We start from the raw sequence: 18,053 nt of genomic DNA, 5'->3' as shown, positions 1-18,053 counted from the left end.
GGCTCCTGACCCGGGGCGGGTGCGGGGTGTGTGTGGGGGTGTGTGTGTCCCCGCACCATCTCGGTGTCGTGCTTTGGGAGGTGGAAACTGTCGCCTGGAATGTAATCGGCTGCGTGTGGGTACAGGGGAGGTGAATGCGGGTTTAGTGTTTTATAATTGTGTCGTCTTCTGGTGCGTAATACTGTGTCATCCGCACCTAGAGCGCCTGCTTTCGGAGTTCCTCTGGCCGGGTTGCTCATCCCACCGTGTCTCAGAAATAGTTTGGCATCCAAAAAGGAGCAGATCACTGTAGAGATACGCTGACATTAAGTAATTATAAAGCACTGTACACGGGCTTAGCATCTATCATTTGTTTCTTTAAAATACCCAGGAGGACATACTTTGCATGGGAAGGGAAAAGAGGGACGTGTGTGTGGTCTGTTCCTCAACATTTCAAAGCTTCTGATGATGAGTGTGGAAAGGCATATTTTTTGTTGCAAGTGAAGCTTGATTTCTGAGAGGAAACTAGAGCTAGGCACCAGAGAGTCACCATCAGTTTTCACCCAGTATCAACATAGCCCATGCTCAACCTCACTGAATTTTCCAGGAAGACAGAGGTTTTGGGATTTTAGAGTTATGTGAAGCAGAAGACAGTGGTAAACTCAGAAAATGAGATTAATTGAGCCCTCAGCCTTTAGAACATGGACATTATACTTGGTGTTACAATTTAATGAAGCCTTTAATAAAGTGCCTGTCTGAAAAGTCTTTAGGCAGAGATTTGCTGTAATCCAGTTTGGAGCTAGTGGTACATGCAAATATAATATACTCAGTGGAAGAAGGGGCATAATTTTGTTCCACAATTAGAATGGGTCTAATAATGACTTCCATTTAAATGTGCTCTAATGGTCTTTTTTAATTATTTAAAAAAATAAGTCATTGTAATGTTAATAAAATACCAGACCAACACCCAGAAGTTCCAGTAAAATACTTTCTTGTCCAAAGCATCTCAATGTCACAAGAATATGGAACAGTTCTGTATTGCATACTGTGTGCTGCTTCTACTTAGTGTTTTGAGATTATATCAGACTTCTTCCTTTCTGTTTCCTACTGTAGGAAATATGTGGATTTACTACGTATTTATTTCTTTTGTTGCTTTTTCCTTACTATTTGCGGGATTATTCTATTTTCTCTTAAAAGCACCTCTAGAATTGCCCATAGGAAGGTGTTGGATATATCTGGATATAAAGTTCAGGCCCCTCACTGACACTGAGCATGTCTAGTTTATGCTAAAGCTGCATGCCACATCTGCATTAATCTTTAAAAATGTTTTAGCATGTGCTAACCAGTGTATGTTGATAGTGCATTAAAATCTTTGGAGAGACGAAGACCTTTTTTTATCTTCCTTCTTTGAATATTTTTCTCTTACCTCTTTATTTTTTTTTTAACCTTAACTATTGTATGCATTATGTTGTGTATCAGTTAACACCGTATGTGTGCTTATTTCTTGAAAATCCTAAAGGCAGTGTGTACATACACACACACACATATTAAAAAAAGGTAACTAGTCTGCTAAGACCTCCCAGCAAAACTTGAGCAGGGAAATAACCCAGAGGGAGTACCCTCTCTCCTGCGTGTAATAGGGAAGGGGAGGAGGGGAGGTTTGTGCCAGATGTCCATTCCTGAACCATGCTTGGTGATCCCACTTTTGTATCAGCTGCAGGCTGGTTGGGGCCTGGATTTGCAAGGAGGTAGTATTGCTCCTGGGGTCTTTCCTTGTCCCTGGTCTTCTTCATCTCCCTAACTTTGAATAGACTTCTGCAACATAGAGCATTGCTCAGCCTTCAAGCTTTCCCAAAGGTTTTTGTGTGTTTGTGGGAGCGACTGTCAACAACATGAAGCAACGGTGGTCCTAGTCAGTTGGCTTTTATTTTTCTTGGGTTTCTGGGATCTGTAGCAGGTTTTTACTGGAAATCGTCTGTGTAATACAGTAAATGTTGGTAATTTACTGAATTTAGAAGAGTTGACAGTAGGCTTTCTTCTCATTGACATCTTCTTAACTGTCCCAGTTCTTTCCTTATTGCTCATGATTAATGAGCACGCTGAGCCAATTTCAGCTTGAGCCTCTTTAACAGGTTTTTATTCTTAGGCTCAAGTATTCTACTTAGTAGCAATGAGAGCTTAAGAACCATTGCCCTGGTGCTGTGACTCAGGGAGCAGTACGTGTAGCATAAGCCCTCAAGCTGTCTGGCTGCATTCATTTTACTTTTGAGATACAAATCAAAGTTTTCTTATAAAGAAGTACTGATTATGTAGAAACTGATGGTACTTTTCCAAAGTAATTTCTTGTGAAGCAGTTTTCCTGTTAACATGCAATACTTGAGATTCCAAGTGAAAATACCTAGAAATTGAGTAAAATGTCCTTGAGATAGGAAACAAAGATGAGTTTCGCTGATATCACGGCAGAAAAACAACCTTGGAGTTCAATCCCTGTCCTTAACCAAAAGCAGAGACTGATTCTCAGATCTTTCCAGTTCTATCTATTTGGTCTATTAATATTTGGTCATCTTGTTTAATAATAATAATAAAAAAATCAATAAAGTTTTGGTTAAATAGAAGTAAAAAGATTAAGAATGAAAATGTCACTCAGTTGTCCATTTTCACATAAGTATCAATATTAATCTGAATCTCTGGCAAGAGTAGGATCACAAGAGTTCCTGCTAATTGTTTTCCTGCTTTTGTATTTTGGACAACTTGAGTTTAAATGCCTGAGCCAGGAGATTTTATTAGACCAATAGGGATTCTGTGGGTTAATGCTTCAAGCTGTAAAGCTATTATGTTCTAGAGATACATAAAAAATGTATAGCTCTAGGTTGGTTCATAGGTTTGGATAATTCACAGGAACAAGTATTGGCTGCTAGTTTCTATTTTTGTAAACAACAGAATCCTGTGTGAGCAAATAAAGGAATCCCCGAAGAATGGTGTCTTTGGGTAGTGAACATTCAGGCTTTGTTCAGGACTGTGAAGAACGATGTGATCAGTCATGCCTGTCAGCGGCTCTCGGGCTAAGGCAGGAGGAAATGCAGCCGTGTCATAGAGTTTTCTTTAGAGACTCTCATGAAGTGGTGTTTTCGTGGTGTGTTGCAAACCTTATCGTTTTGCCAGAATTGAAGTCAGCAAGAAATAAACCTGAATGTACAAAAAATGAAGAGCTCACTGTGGTCATCTTAGTATGAATCATTGTAACTGTCTGACATCTAAATACCACAAAAATGTGAGTTGCTTAGAAATACCCACGATGAAATTGGAGATATGGGGTAGCATGTGTTTTACCTAATGGGTGTTTTAGCTGACTCTTTATTACTTGCAATTTATATGAAATGAACTAACAGTGGCATCTAGTAAAGTGCCAGATGCAATAAAAAATAACTTAAGAACAAACTAAAACCTTTGATGTAAACGTGGTTTGACTCCTCCAAGCTCTCTTCTTGAGGAGCAGTACTCCTAAGAGTTTTTGTAAACCCAAAGCAATAACAAAGCCATAAATTTAGGAGTAGAAAATCTTCACAAGAGCCAGCAATTGACCTAGTGCCAAAGGGCACTCACTTCTCAGCACCCTGACTGCACCACCTCCTTCCCACAGGACAGTTTTAGGGATGAACAGGCTTGGAAAATGGAGTTTTTCCCACGTATTTTGTTAGTGCCAGATCCCTGACTTGGCAAAGGCAGCCACTGATTTTGGGCACTGCACTGAGCTGCTGAAGATGAACAGCCGTGAGGATCTCAGAGGGGGTCAGAGGCAGGTATTTGGAAGACCAAACTGTACTGATTTCCAGCTTTTTAGCTGTTGAGGGCTGGCACACACAGCACTGCTCAACCTTCCCTCTCCCTCCTGAGGGAGAGGTACTGACCTACTGCAGGTAGTGTCAGTGGTCCTTCTTTTGCCTTGTCCTCCAGCCCTAGAGGAGAAAGCAGAGAGGGAAATTACTGTTGGTTTTATCAGAGGCAAGTAGTATGCAGATTTTTCTCTTGGAAATCTGCTAGGTGTTCAGTGGGAGGACATAATGTATGGGGTATTCTGGCTTTGAATCAAAAAGATCACAGCAAAGTTGACTGCATGGTGGCTTTCATGGGACTCAGAAGGCTCAGGGTGAGGCACTCTGGAGAGGAATAGCTTGTGTTGTTTTGGCAGTTCTAATGACACTCATGCTCTTCTTACATCCTTGTGTGCCTATGTATTGGAAGGCAGTGTGGAGGATTACAGGATGAAGAAATGCAAATTTAGCTTGTGTGGCTCAAGATGTTTTCATCTGTCAGATTCTTGTGGAGCACCAAGGGAAAATATGCAGAATTTTTAGAGGAAAATGAATGTACCTACATTTTACTTGCAGTTTTGTTGAATTTGAAAGTTAATGGGTGGGAGTAGCCTTGCTTGCTATTTAAATTTCAAAACAGGTGTTGCTATTTATACTGCTAAACTAAATAGTACACTAGAATTAAGACTTAAATATGTTCTGATCTGAGATTTTGTTTGAGGGCATTCAGGAGCATCTGTTTTTAAAAACAGGAAGGTTTGAAGTATTGAGTCTCACCTTTTCCCACAAGAGTTTGAAGATTATATATATATTTTATATATATATATATAAAAAACAACAGTAATGTTGGTCAATTTTGGAAGTCAAGGTAGGAAGAAAAATGGCATTAGACAGCAGAGAGGAGCTGTGGTGCGTTCATACTTCATCTCTGCTCACTTGCTCTGCTGATCTGTGGCAGAGAGAAATGCTAGGCCTTATGATAGGCTTACTGCCATCAGTGTGATTCCCAGTACGTAAGGGTGACCTGGAAGGCTTCCAGTCATGGCTTAGGCTGATGTTTCCCATGTACTGGGGGTTAATATGGGTTGTCTGTGAATGTAGGCAGATGGCTAGGAACAGTTATTGACAGCTCTGGTGGAGGAGGACAAAATAAACAAATAAATCATCCCAACATAAGAAAATAACATCTTTGGGGGAAAAAAAAGCAGCATATTCCAAATGCCTGCACAAAAGAAATGGAAGGAAGTTGCCAGCAGTGATAGGTGACCTTGGTTACTTGTATTTGTATGCAGAAATGTCAAAGGTGGTAAGTAGGGAGTGAAGGAAAAATGAATAATTTGTTGTTGGCTGAAAGCTGCATTTGTTCCAGAGAAAAATGTAAGATCAAATAACTTTGAGGAATTGTGAACTCCTGATGTTGATATTGACCAAGTAAAAGATAACACAACTGTAATTAAACTGATTTTCTTGACAGTAAAAATGCTACTGTAGAAAGGAAAGTGGAATTGTATTTGTCATTGTTAAGGGTGAAGAGTAGAGTGAAAAAGGAGACATCTGCCATGATGCTGTAGACATTTAATATTATGTCCCTATGGGCCATCGTTGGAGAATGAACAAAGATGCTATTAAATAAAAAAGAAAAAGAAAGTAGTGTGTATTTGAGTCCAACTTCAGGGGCTGGCTGGAGGAGACAGTTTACCCTGCAGTACCTGGTGAGAGGTGATGGGCAGGACTGCATGAGAAGGACTTTGGAAATGGAGACAGTAGCTGTGTATGATGTGATACAGAGAGAGTGTGTGCCTTTAACAGGACAGTTCAGAGGGCAAGATCTGATCAGAGTGACAGGCAGTGAAAGTGACCCAGTGTTGTGAATGAGTCTGACCTCAGCGTGACTGTTTTTGCCAAGTGTAGAGTAGGCGTGTTGCAGGTGAGAAGAGGATTAAAGGTGTGTAACATCCTGGATCTATGTTAGGAATGAACATGTCTTTACAAAAGTGGGAAAACTTTTTCAGTGTCTGTTAAAAGGAAGCTGGAGAGAATTCCAGTAAGGAGACAAAACTAATATTGTTCTATTCCTGATAAAACCTTAAGCTAGCTTGCGTGACACATGCAACTATGAGTGTGTCATTGAATTTTATTACTGTGCACTTTAAGTATAACAAAAGGAGATGAATCAGTTTGTACAGTGTAAATACAAGACTGCAAAGATATAGCTAAGGTAGAGAAGAATTAAAGAGAACTGTTTTTTCATCTACTTGAGAGAGTGTATCAGCAGCTGGTAAAAGTTCTTAACAGATCCAGTAGTGCTATGTTATCAATTTAGAAAAGCTGCAACCTGCTTGAAACTCAGGCCACCAAACATGGTGGCAGAAACACATGGCTTCAGTGGAACCAGAATTCTGCCACAGGCACACATACTTTTTGAATGAGCAAATAAGTTGATAGCTCCAGGAAAAATAAGAATATTATTTGAGTAACAGAACTTTAAAGAAAATAATAAAATGAACACATGAACTCTGAATATTCTCACTTTTTTTTGGGAAGGTTGGTATCTGGACAGGCCAGAGGAAAGGGAGTATATAGATTCTGTACTTAAGCATCTACAGAAGAGACTGACAGCTACAAATAGATACACGTGGAGATTATTTATCTAAGAGTAATAACATTTTATGTGATCCCTAGGTAAATTTAAAAGGTTTGCTAAAGAGAGTGAGCAGTTGAACACAGGGTTGTATGGTGACCACTGCAGTTCTCTTTGTGCAGTCTAAAAGTGGGAGAAGACAGAGAGTGACCATTTAATTATATCTTAGAAGGTATCACTAAGGTAGTAGGGATTTTTTAATTTGGCATTTAAGACTATGACTTAAAGTAATTTTTATGACAAAATCTAAATGTGTGTTAACGTCAAAGACCTCTTAGTCATTACGTTAACTTTGTGCAATGTAGAGAGGGGAAGAGTAGCTTCAGTGAATCTGGGTTGCATGGAGAAGGATTAAAAGAGATTGACACAGAGAAGGAAAGTCCTGGCTGTTCTTCAGTCTACAACCTCTCTAAGAATTTTAATTGTATTTTCTTACAAATTTCTTTCTCTTTCCTTTTTCCTCTCCCAAGTGAAAAAATGAAGCATATGATTTCTAGATCATCATCTGTAGGCTGATACAGAAATCATGAGGCAGATCTAAAAGCTGACAAGCTGTAAAACCTCACCTCATTTCTTGTTGCCTTCTAGTTACACTGTTTAAAGAAAGTATATCTTGATCATCAAAGCCTAAGTGTTTTACCTAAAAACATGGGTCTCTACTTGCTGATCAGGGGTCTCTGATTACCTCCTAATCCAGTCTGCTTCCTTCCATTTCCCTGTGTTCTTGCTTTTGTTGACCTTCTTCCCTGCACCAGGTCTCTGTTACTCCTAAGGTATTTGTCTTTGTTGTTTTCACTTTTTTTCTGTTTCTTTTTATCATGCAAGATTTCTCTGCCCTCTTCTTGTAATGTTTATCTTGTAATGTCCATCCTCTGCCAGAAGTCTGGCTCACTCCTGATACATCAACATTTTTCTCTCAATTTAATTACGAATCCTGTTCTTTGCATTGCAATCTCTTCCTTATGTTGCTCTGTTGCCTGTACTTTGTTAATTCTTTCCTTTTCCTTTTATTGGTACTAATCTTGACTTTTGTATTGACAGTCTTGTCTGATTTGCTAATTAACGCTCCAGTTCCTGCAGTCAGATGATTAAATGAGAGCCTGAACTGTTTTTTAAAGGAGTTCCTCATTCTCTTAAGGACAAGGAAGAGCCTACTGTTGTAGCTACAGTGCCTCTTGAAGACTTAAAAGCCAGAAAGCGAATGCAAATTCAACTTATTGTTAATTTGAGGGCCTGACTAAAGATTGTTCAATTTGGGGATCCCTCTTTAGTATCTCCTGTGTTCTCCCTTGCTTTGATTAACCTCAGCTTTTCTTCTTCGGCCAACTCTTTTGCTGTCCTCCAGTACATATGGGCAGTGGCTGCCTTTCCTGAAGGCAACTTCAGTTCTGCTGTTGAGGAAATAGCCACTTGATTTCACCCAAAATCTGCAGAAATGGGCTTGGCATTTAATTAGAATATTAATCTTTAACAAAAATGAACTTGCGGTCTTTTATCGGTGTGTACCTCGGCTACACTATTGCCTGAAAATTGGTGCTAATAATCTCAATTCTGCAAGAAGTTGCCTTGAGGCAAATGCTTTTGATCTCTGTAGAAGACTCTGAGACTCTAGAGGAAGGCAGGGAAGATGCTCTGAGGCTGACAGCTGCAGGGCTCTTAGAGCAGCTGGTTACAGCTGAAACAGCAGCCACGTGATCGCGATGTCACATCATCAACATCAACTCTGTAGCTTCATTTTTCTTCAGTGCAAATGCTTTCTAACAAATAACTTGTGCCTTTTTTAACATGCTGAATTATCTCTCTGGCTTTTAAAATTCAGTCTTAATCATTTGCTTCTTACCACTAGCAGCAATACATGATATGCTTGCTGTTTGTTTTTACATCTAAGAAAACCCTTTCTAACCATGACCTGTTAATCCTTGGGAAGCAGGGATATGGTGTTTCAGTGAAGCATGGGCTATGGATAAATTTAGTAGTCTCTTTAAGCAGTGTTCTGAGAGATTTTCAGAAAATAATAGTTTTTTTCTGGCCTAAATAGCAGCCTGAATCTCCTGCCTTGAGGCATAAGATAGTGTACCCTAATGCTTGCTTGATGGAAGTTTGGCATGACTCCTCTTGTTGTGGGTTTAAAATAAGGAAAAAATTAATATAGAAATTTTGAGGAATGAAAAATTAATGTGAAGGTTTGGGGTTTCTTTGTGTTTGTGGGGTTTGGTTTTTTTTGTTTGTTTTTTTCTTTGGTGGCAGATAGGTCTCTTTGAAGACTGTTTTCAGAGATACAGGAAACCTCCAATTTAAGTCTCTTCTCTACTTGGAAAAACTTTGTTTTTTTTCATTTTGACCATCTATGAGTGAAAAAGAATATATAATCTTCTGAACTGTAGCTTGTTTATAAACTGAAGTTAACTTGAACTATGAAGTTATGCTCTTTACTAGTAATGAATGCATTAATCACTATTTGAAAGCTGTCATAGTAAAATACTGTTGAATCCTTTTTGGACATAAGTGGTCAAAGTGCTACACAGATTAGTATGTAGTTGGTGTTGAAGCCTGGAGACACCTTCATCTATGTTAAGAAGCAGCAGCAGCAATAATTTTTTAAGTCTTCATCTGTTTACCAGATAAGCACTTTATACACACACAGACTGTTCTATGACTTCTTATAAGTATTTTTTTTTTCTCCTGGTGCAAATTAAGAAAGAGTGACCCTTAGGACCCATTTAAGAGCTTCTGCTTTTTCAGTCCTGTCAGCTGAATAGAGAAGAGATTTCTACTCCCAGCCAGTATAAGTAAAGCCTGTGTAAGTAAATTGGCTTGCGTGGGCTGTACAAAAGCGAATTTGAAGTTGTGATAGATGGAAGTAAGTGCATGTTTCTTGAGTCAGTACTGTTAATGCTGGTCTCTTTAGAAATGTAGGAAATTCCTGACAGAGGGGGCCCATAAGTCAACACAAACAGCTCAGGGAAATCTAAGTGTATAGCTGGACTTAAGATCCAGAAGCATATGGAATGGTATGGTAAATAATTACCATAATGCACTATATATTAAAATGTTATGTCAGTTAGTAGTTTGTACCTGTCTAGAATATCGTCTGCAGTGCATTTGAGCTGTTGTGAGACTTAAACTGTTATTGCCCCTTCCTTCCCCAGCATATGGAATTATGACAATACTATCTTTTTTGAAAATGCTGGTAAAAATGGGAATAAATAATCCAGTTTAAGATGTTCCCTATGTTTTTAGAATAAAATAGAAAATGAATTATTTGCTCTGAAAGCATCAGTAAATTTAGGTATATGAAGTAAAGAAAGTTTTCAGAGTTTCAGTGCTTTTCTTTGAAGAGGTAACCTTTTTGCTGTTTTGGTCTGGATGAATTTATTTGCTTTTGTGCTTTAGGACTTGTTTAGCACTTCTGTAAACATCTTCCCAGGCTCAGTATTGCTATGAAGTGTAGCAATGTGTACTTTTTTCTGTGCTACTGAGAGCATCTAGTAGACAGTTTGACCCCTATTCTGTTAGACCATAGGAGAGACAAGTGAAGATACTTTAAATTATCAGTGATTGCAAACATTGGTGGCCTTCTGCATGCCATTGCATTGTTACAGGTTTTAAATTACTACTTTTTTTCTGAAGTAGTAATTTTTTAAAATTACTTTTTTTTGGGGGGGGTAGAAAGGGAAGGCAGCACACTTTTTTCCCTATCATGACTACATTTCTTGAATTAGTCTTTTTTCATCTTGCATCATGGAGATACATTGTTTTGGTCTTCTGTCATTTTAGTTTCACAGAAATAGCTCCTAATATTTATAAATCTGCTAATAATTGTAGGAGCATTAAAAAAAGTTCTCAGTACATTTCTCCCATTTATAATTTATAACAATCACATAGATGTTACCATTTTAAATACAAAAAACTCTCTTCTGTGGATCTTGAAGTGAATGAACCAGATTCACCAGTCCTTTTGAAAAGATGATGCATGATGCAAAAGCTGCCTTTTAAAGTCACCCTTCTGTTCTTCATTTTGAAGTCAGACACTAGTGCTAACAATTCTGCTTGCACTGGCAACAGTTCAAAAAGAAGGTAAGCAACTTTCACTCTGTTAGGTGGATGTTCCCTATTCATTCAAGATGTGTTTGACCTTTAGTTTCAAAGGGAAGGTGACCAGTTCAGTATGAAAAATTAATCTCTTTTTCTATTCAGGCGACTCTTGGCTAGTGCTGACAATTTTGCATGCCATTCAGACTTAACATACGAAGTCAGCACAATCAATCTATGCATTATGCTAACCAGTTAGTTGAGCTTCCTTGGGCTTGCCAGGCAACCCGATAACAGTCCTTTCAGTGATGACTGCAAATTGCAGCCTTTTCCTAACTATTGCAGTAAATTCTTTGTCCACACCGGTGGTATTCAGCAACCATCACCCATAACATATGCTCTCAGAGATTGCACAGTCAAGTGAATGCACACCATGCTCATTTTTGAGTATGGGTGGGCTCAGATTCATGTAATGCATTTCCTCGGATGAGTGCCATCAGGCCTAAAGTTGCAAAATTTAATCTAGCAGTGTGGGTGCAATGAAGACAAAAAGCAAGCAAAAAAGAGTAAAATTCAATGTCTGTGTGTTTTGAAGGTAAAGTCTGGGGTAGGTATGCTTTGAAGTGGGTATATTTCTGTGAAATACTTGAATTCCTTGACTATCATTTTTCCAACAGAAAATCATCCTGTCGGAATTGTTTCTCCCTACTTTGACATGTATTGATGCAAAGTGATAAACTTGCTGCTTTTAGTGAAATGGTATAATCTTATTATGCTGTGACATTTCAGTCTTATTTTTGTAAGCTGTCAAACAAGTGTTTTGTCTTTGAGAAAGTTTAATGAAACTATTCAGAAGCTTAATTTTTCTGTATTATATAAATTAAAAAAATAATGATTCTGAACATAAAATGTTGACAAAAGTAACTTAACAAAATTACAGTATCATTTCAGCTTTAATTTCCTTGAACTTCATGTTGAACTCTTTGATATCCCAAAGTATCAGATTAAATGGTGCCATTAGCCTGGTTTATGAATTAATGTTGGTTTTTTTCTGTTGAAATAATTATTTGCTGCTGCTTAATTTAAGCCAACGTGTTTTCATGTTCAATCCATGGCCAGTCATCAGTCATACAATTTAAATAATGAAGCCAGGCATTAAAGACACATCTTTTAAAAAAGGAGTATTGTGAAGGATCCAAATAAAGAGGGCAGGGCTGCTGCTTTTTTTTTTTTTCTCTGATGCATATATCATAGAAATATTATTGAAATGTGTAAGTAAGTAAGTTAATGTAAGAAAGGCAAAGAATATTCAGTAGTTACTCAAAAGAAGAAAAAAGTTACATAAATTTTTAGGTTTTTATTTTGTCTGTTGTATTTTAATTAATCTGAGAACGTTTTTTTTCCATTTCAGATAAATCGGGCCGTGTACACTGCACAGAAATGGAGGTAAGAGAAGTCTTTTGTGTTCTTTGCTAGTGCTGATTTAGGTCAACTCTTTTTCATTGACTTATAGTGTAAATGGGGTGCAAATCAAGTGTGGAGTTCTAATTGCAAAGTTGTACCATACAGTGTGTGTGGTATCTATGACTTTCACCAAAAGCTGCAGACATAGTCTTAACATGGGATCTTTAGTCTCATGTTTAGGAACAGGAAAGAAAAGACATGTGGTTTTCCACAAAGAAAGTTAGAGATATGTCATACAGCCAATGACATCTTGTTTTAGGTTGATTTCTTCAAAACATATATTTTTAGCAGAATATTTTATTTTAGATAGTTTCTGTTGGATAAATTCTCTAAAACCTTCAGAAAGGTTTTAGTAGGTCGTGGAATAAATACTTGGTGTTTATAGAATGGGTTGGTGATTTTTGACAACCTGAGAGTTGAATGGAATCAGAGAAGACAAGTGATCTCAGGGTTTCTTAACCATCTAAGACATCATGATTTCAGATACTTGTAGTATTTCCTTTAATTTACCACTTGCCAGTATTTTGGGGTCCAAGAAATATTTGTGTATCTTGCTCGGATAGCAACAGAAACATAAATCCAGTTAAATGTGCTTGATTTATATCTTGACCATTATTTGAGTCTGTATCTTTGATGCTAAAAAGCTGAAGAGGAAAGGAAGGACTGAAGGAGAAAGATGGAAAGGAAAACTAAGTAGAATGTCTTGATGAACAAGATGTGGACTCATAGTATAATTTTTATTATCATACAGAGTAAATAATATAGTCTGCTCCTTAAATAAACTTTTCCAGTGGTAAATATAATTTCTTTGTCATTTGCAGGGCAGTCTTTTCTCACTGCCTTTGAAATGTCTTTGAAATGTAAAACTGAGTTTTTACTTCGACTGTTTCTTCAGTACCTCAGGCTGAGCCTGGAGAATGGGGCAAGTGCATGCATCTTAATTGGCTGGTTGTCTGTTTTCTTATCAATAATATATATGAAGGTGACAAACTGCTGTTACTGAATGGTATATACTTTTAAGCTGTGCATGAAAATGCCCAGTTTAAAGACAAAATGAAAGGCCAGCTAATTTAGCTGCAAATAACAAAATGCTAAGGCCATCTAGATTTTTGCTAGTATTAATTAAAAAAAAAGAAATGTTATTTGTGCAGGATACGGTGTAAGAAGTAATTTCTAACTGATGTAAGTAGAGAAATTGGAAGCAGGCCCATTTTGTGTCTTCATGTGTTCAGTTTAAGCAAATGCATCCTGGTTCTGTTTCAGCATTTGTAAAATATAAATCTAGTACCTTATTTATAATTATGATCTAGTGTGTTATTTGCTTTGCATACTAAATATTTTTTACAGTTGTGCTTTGCAGGTTTTAATTGGAGGTAGCAAAACACCCTATCACTAAAAATATAGATAAGAATAAACCCATGCTAAAATATTTGTAACAAAACATAAAATATTTAATTTTTGAAAAGTAAAAATGCTTTAGTTTCAAATGAAAGTATCTAGTGAGAGACAGCTGGATATGTTATACTTGATCTTCCATGGGGCAAAAATATTTTGTGATATTTTAAAGATATTTTTTGTTGTTGACAACAGTAAAGAAAAGCACATTAGAATTTCCCCTGAGACTCAAGCTTCATTTTAAATTGTCACTAATAAGCAGTGCTTTGTCCATTAGCATATTGGCTCTTCTGCTTATCTTTGTCATTTTGAAGGCTGTGAAGGAGTCAGTGGCTTTTTCATCCTCCAGAATTCCTTTGAGTTGATGATGTTTTTGTTTTTCAGAACTAGGAATTCAGCAGAGACAGCAATCTTACTTTTTGATTCCTGTGGAAGAGTGTGATCTGATTGAATGTATTAGAATATGTGGGAAACCTCTTGAAATCATAACTAATAACAATAATAATATTTTGGTAGAGCATGTAAACTATCCTAAGTTGGTACGCTATTTATGTTGAGCTAGCAGTATGAGTGGTGAGTGATGTTCAGAGTCCAGATGCCACAGCCACAATGGGAAGATGAGAGTAAGAAATAAGATGACTTATTTAATCTGCATCTGCCCATGACTCTTATGTACATAATGATAGGACTCCTTAGTTGTCTCAGCTGAGGTGGTGAATATCATATAAAATATGCCAGCCTCATTTGTAAACATTTAGTACTCATATAGAAAGTATTCTGTGAATGCTGGGTGTATGTAGGTGGGTTTAATTATCATATATTTGAAAAGACCCACCTAACTGAGCACAGGCCTGTTGTGTATTATTAATGTAGTTAGCCAGTATGTATGCTAGTATAAAGGTATACACAACCTCTCACTTTTTTGGAAAAGTCAGAATTGAATTAAATAGCCTCTCCCAAACAATGGTGAATAATTTTTTTCAGCTCAGATCACAGAAAGAGTCAATGACAGAAATGTTTTAGGATGCCTTTGTGCTCTGTATGCAGGTTCTATTCAGGACCTATCAATTACATGTATCTGTAGTTTATAAAAATACTAACATGCAATGAAAATTACAGTACTTTTCTATGGAGCTTTTTAAAAAAAATTTTAAATTAGGAATTTGAAGTATTGACTATATTTCAGATAATTTAGGGAAATCAATATGTGGGTTATCAGGAATATTGTGCTTCCTTTGGTACAAATAAGAATATACTTGTTAGTTCATTTTATAGACACAAATAAAATTAACCACCTCTTTCATGCTGATGAAATTGAGAGCATATATTTAACAGCACATAAAGTTAGGATTTCAAAAGAGGTGTCATAATTTTGCATTAAAAATAATGCCACACCTACATTAAAGTGTGTTACTTACTCAAAATTCAAGCAATGTAAAATGGGTGTATTTAGCATACACTAATATACAGGATTCTTTTTTTTAATCCCTGTTGTGTGTAAACAAAAATAACATTCTGATTGAGGGTTTATTGCTGCAGCAAGAAATCCGTGTCATGCTCAGTGATAATCACTTCTACTTACTGAACATTAACCTTATAGTGACAAGGGAGAAGAACTGTCACTGCAAGGAGGACAAGCAAAATTGTATTTGAGAATAATTTCTCTTAGTAAAATATGGCTGAATGCATCTTCCATAAAAATAAGTTTTGATTATGCATTGGAAAAAAAATCCATGTGAGTGCTTGAATGCAAATCTGGTAATTCTATGGAAGTTCTTGATTGCTTGTGCTGTTAAGAAAATTAACAGAGATTCAGGGTGGCCTTACAGAATTCAAAGTACAATCAGGCATCTTTTCTTGCGAGCATTAAGTTGTACTTGAGCATTATGTGCCAGTTCTGATAACTGAAACACTCATCCGTTGCTGATGGAATTACCTCACAGAGAAGCTGCATGTCCAGCCTTTGAAGAACCTGTTATTTTAGATACCTGAAAGCCCATTATGCTTGTGCATTGATGTGGTGGTTCTGCTGCATTAAGTCTAACCTCCTGATTTTCTTGGATTCATAGTCACAAAGAAACAGCTTAACAGACACTTGATTAAATAAGAAACACACAGAAAAGCAGAATTCAGGTTTTGATCTTTTGTGTTTTGCAATGAGCTGCTTTTTCAAGAGGAACTTTGTTTTTTGTAATTTGTATAAGCATTTACAGCACATCAAGAGGAGATAGATCTTGGAGAAAAATGGATCTCTGTTGTCTTCCTGCTGTAAGCTTGGCACATTGCCCTTTTCATTCAGCAATTTCATTAGGAATACACAGTGAATATTGAGTTGGAGAACTAATAATGTATTTGACTAAGCTGATTTAGCGACAGTAAAATCCTACCATCTGTCCGGAGACTAAGAGAAATCAACTGTTCCTTGTAAATGCTTTACAGTTTTGCAGTGTAGTATGATGTGCCTTTCATAATCTACATGCCCTGAAGTTGCACAGAATTTATGATGAAGTCTTCATTCCATTGGTGCCACTGGTAAACCTCTCAATCACCTGAGGAAGAGTCCAGAGGCAGTCTTCAGTCTCGGTCTTCTGACAGTTGCAGATAATGGCTGGTGGAAAACTAGGTCTTGCAGTAACTTTGATTCCTTCAGGGAACATTTTGCCTGTGAAAAGCATGAATGGCAGTGCATGGAGCATTAATTTAGGTGGTGTTGGTGTGTCTTTAGATGGTTTGTTTTTGTTTTTTTTATTTTTATTTTAAAAATCTCAAGTACAAAAATATTCCCTATATAGTTACCCTGTGGTAACTACAGAATTATCCAGTTGTGTGGGTTTTGGTTTTTTTGTTTGTTTGTTTTCCACAAGGATGATGTGAAAGTTGTAAATATAGTTACATGGTGCTGAAAGGGATCTCAGAATGTGGGGAGAATAAGGTAATTTGTATAGGTCTTCAGTTTTTGCAGAACGTTTTCTATATAAATATTGTAGTTGATAAGATACTTGTCATAACAATGACATGCTATCATATCTACAGTAGCTATTGTATGTATGATAGCTGTTTTATCAATTAACTTTCAAGTGCTATTTTTGTAGTTAACCCATGCCAGTGGACATGTTTGCCTGTCTGTTCAGCCCTGGGGAATAAGAGAAAGGTTAAGCTTTAGGTGTTGTTTGCATGCCTACAATTTAATAGCCCTTTGTATTATCCTTCTTTGTTGTTATATATAATAAAATATGAGTTTAGAGTATCAGTATGAAATGAGAATACTGTGTTTCATACTTTTTTTGGTTTGTTATCAGAAATAAATTTTAGCTACAAAAGTTCTAACTACATTTCTGTTCTGCTAAGTCCCTCAAAGGCATCTGAGATTTTATGTTTTCTATGAGGTCTGCTAGTTACCAGTTTTCAGTTTGGGATGCTGTGTTTTCCTGCCTTCTTGCTAAGAACCAAAGAGTTAATAGTAAAAACATAATCCAAACAAGGGGTGTGCTTTCTGGGGAAGAATAGAAACTAGATAATAGTTCTTAGAGCGATAACATATAGGAAGTTCTTTGTTATTTCTTAGTGTATTTTTCCTAAGGCAATTTTGAAACTGGTGAAATATATCCCTGGAGTTCAGTAAGTTCAATTTCAGTGGTTTGACCTGATAGTGTTGGCTTTTTGATTTATGGGGGACAAAACCTAATCCAAACCTGGCATTACTGAGTACCTCTATCCACTCAGAAGTTCAGCATCCACAGTGTAAAGAAGTATGCAGATTTCCAGGTGATGACAATAAAGTACATAAAATGTAGATTAAGTGACAGACAAAAAGCACCCAAACCAGCTGAATCTCTGAAGATTTCCTGTTCCTTACAGCCATTCTTTCTCTGCACCACTTCAGTCCACAAAACTGATTTGTAGCAGTGAAGTTGGAGTGCTAAGTAAATTCAGTGGGAGGTTTGATTTTTGTGAAACTAAGGGAAATCAGACTGTAGTACATAACTTTTTTTGGAGAGCAAGGACCACTTTCAGCTGGTTAGGTATCTGAATATAATATTGCATTCCTTTTGTATAGCATTTTTCCTTCGACATTATTCTACTTTTGATATCGTTATCACATTACAGGACATGAGTAACTTCCTCTGGCTGAAGTGGATATTAGTGGTGTTCTGTGAAGAACAAAATACATGTTTTTGGTTTGGGTTTGTTGGCTTTTTTTTCTTTGTTGGTCTTTTGGGGTTTTTTTTGGGAAAAGGTTATAGTTTTATGTAATCATCCTAAGAGAAAATGGCTTAAATAAACCTTTGTGTGTGTGTGCGTTCCTGTAAGTTTTTGTATTTCTGGGTGGCTGGGTTTAATAGCTCTCTCTGACTAACATTGAGGCCCTTTGATATCTTAGCAGCACTATTTCAACTATAACGTGTTACTGAATTAGACTAATTTTAGCTAAGATAAACGAATTGCTTGTTTATCAGTTTTGAATTTGGTTAGTGGTCAAAGAAAACAGGAACTCGGGGAGCTAGGCACTTCACTTTAGCAGTTTCCCAAGTTAAAGTTTAAAAGCAAATCATTTTAAATTTAACCCTTAAGAAAATGAGGCAAGGAATGAAAGATGAAACTGAGAATACCAGTAAGATTATTTTAAGAATGTGAAGAATTTTAAGTGGAATAGTTATTTATGAGTAAGGTGAATCCAGAGTGCTCCCACCTACTTCTAACACCTGTATTTTCTTTTCAGTAACTTCTTT

At 36.9% G+C, this 18,053-nt stretch overlaps 1 protein-coding gene across 1 annotated transcript in view; it reads left to right on the top strand.

Moving 5' to 3' along the window:
* SPIRE1 (spire-type actin nucleation factor 1) overlaps positions 1-18,053 on the top strand; it is a 127,308-nt gene that overhangs the window by 5,135 nt on the left and 104,120 nt on the right. Inside the window, exon 4 of the mRNA XM_010006941.1 lies at positions 11,876-11,910. Within this exon, the coding sequence (XP_010005243.1) occupies positions 11,876-11,910 (35 nt within the window). The remainder of the gene's footprint in view (positions 1-11,875; positions 11,911-18,053) is intronic.

Source organism: Chaetura pelagica, unplaced genomic scaffold (assembly GCF_000747805.2).
Source record: "Chaetura pelagica isolate M959 unplaced genomic scaffold, ChaPel_1.0 scaffold109, whole genome shotgun sequence".
In the NCBI taxonomy this organism is placed as follows: Eukaryota; Metazoa; Chordata; class Aves; order Apodiformes; family Apodidae; genus Chaetura; species Chaetura pelagica.
This window is presented reverse-complemented; position numbering and strand designations above follow the sequence as displayed.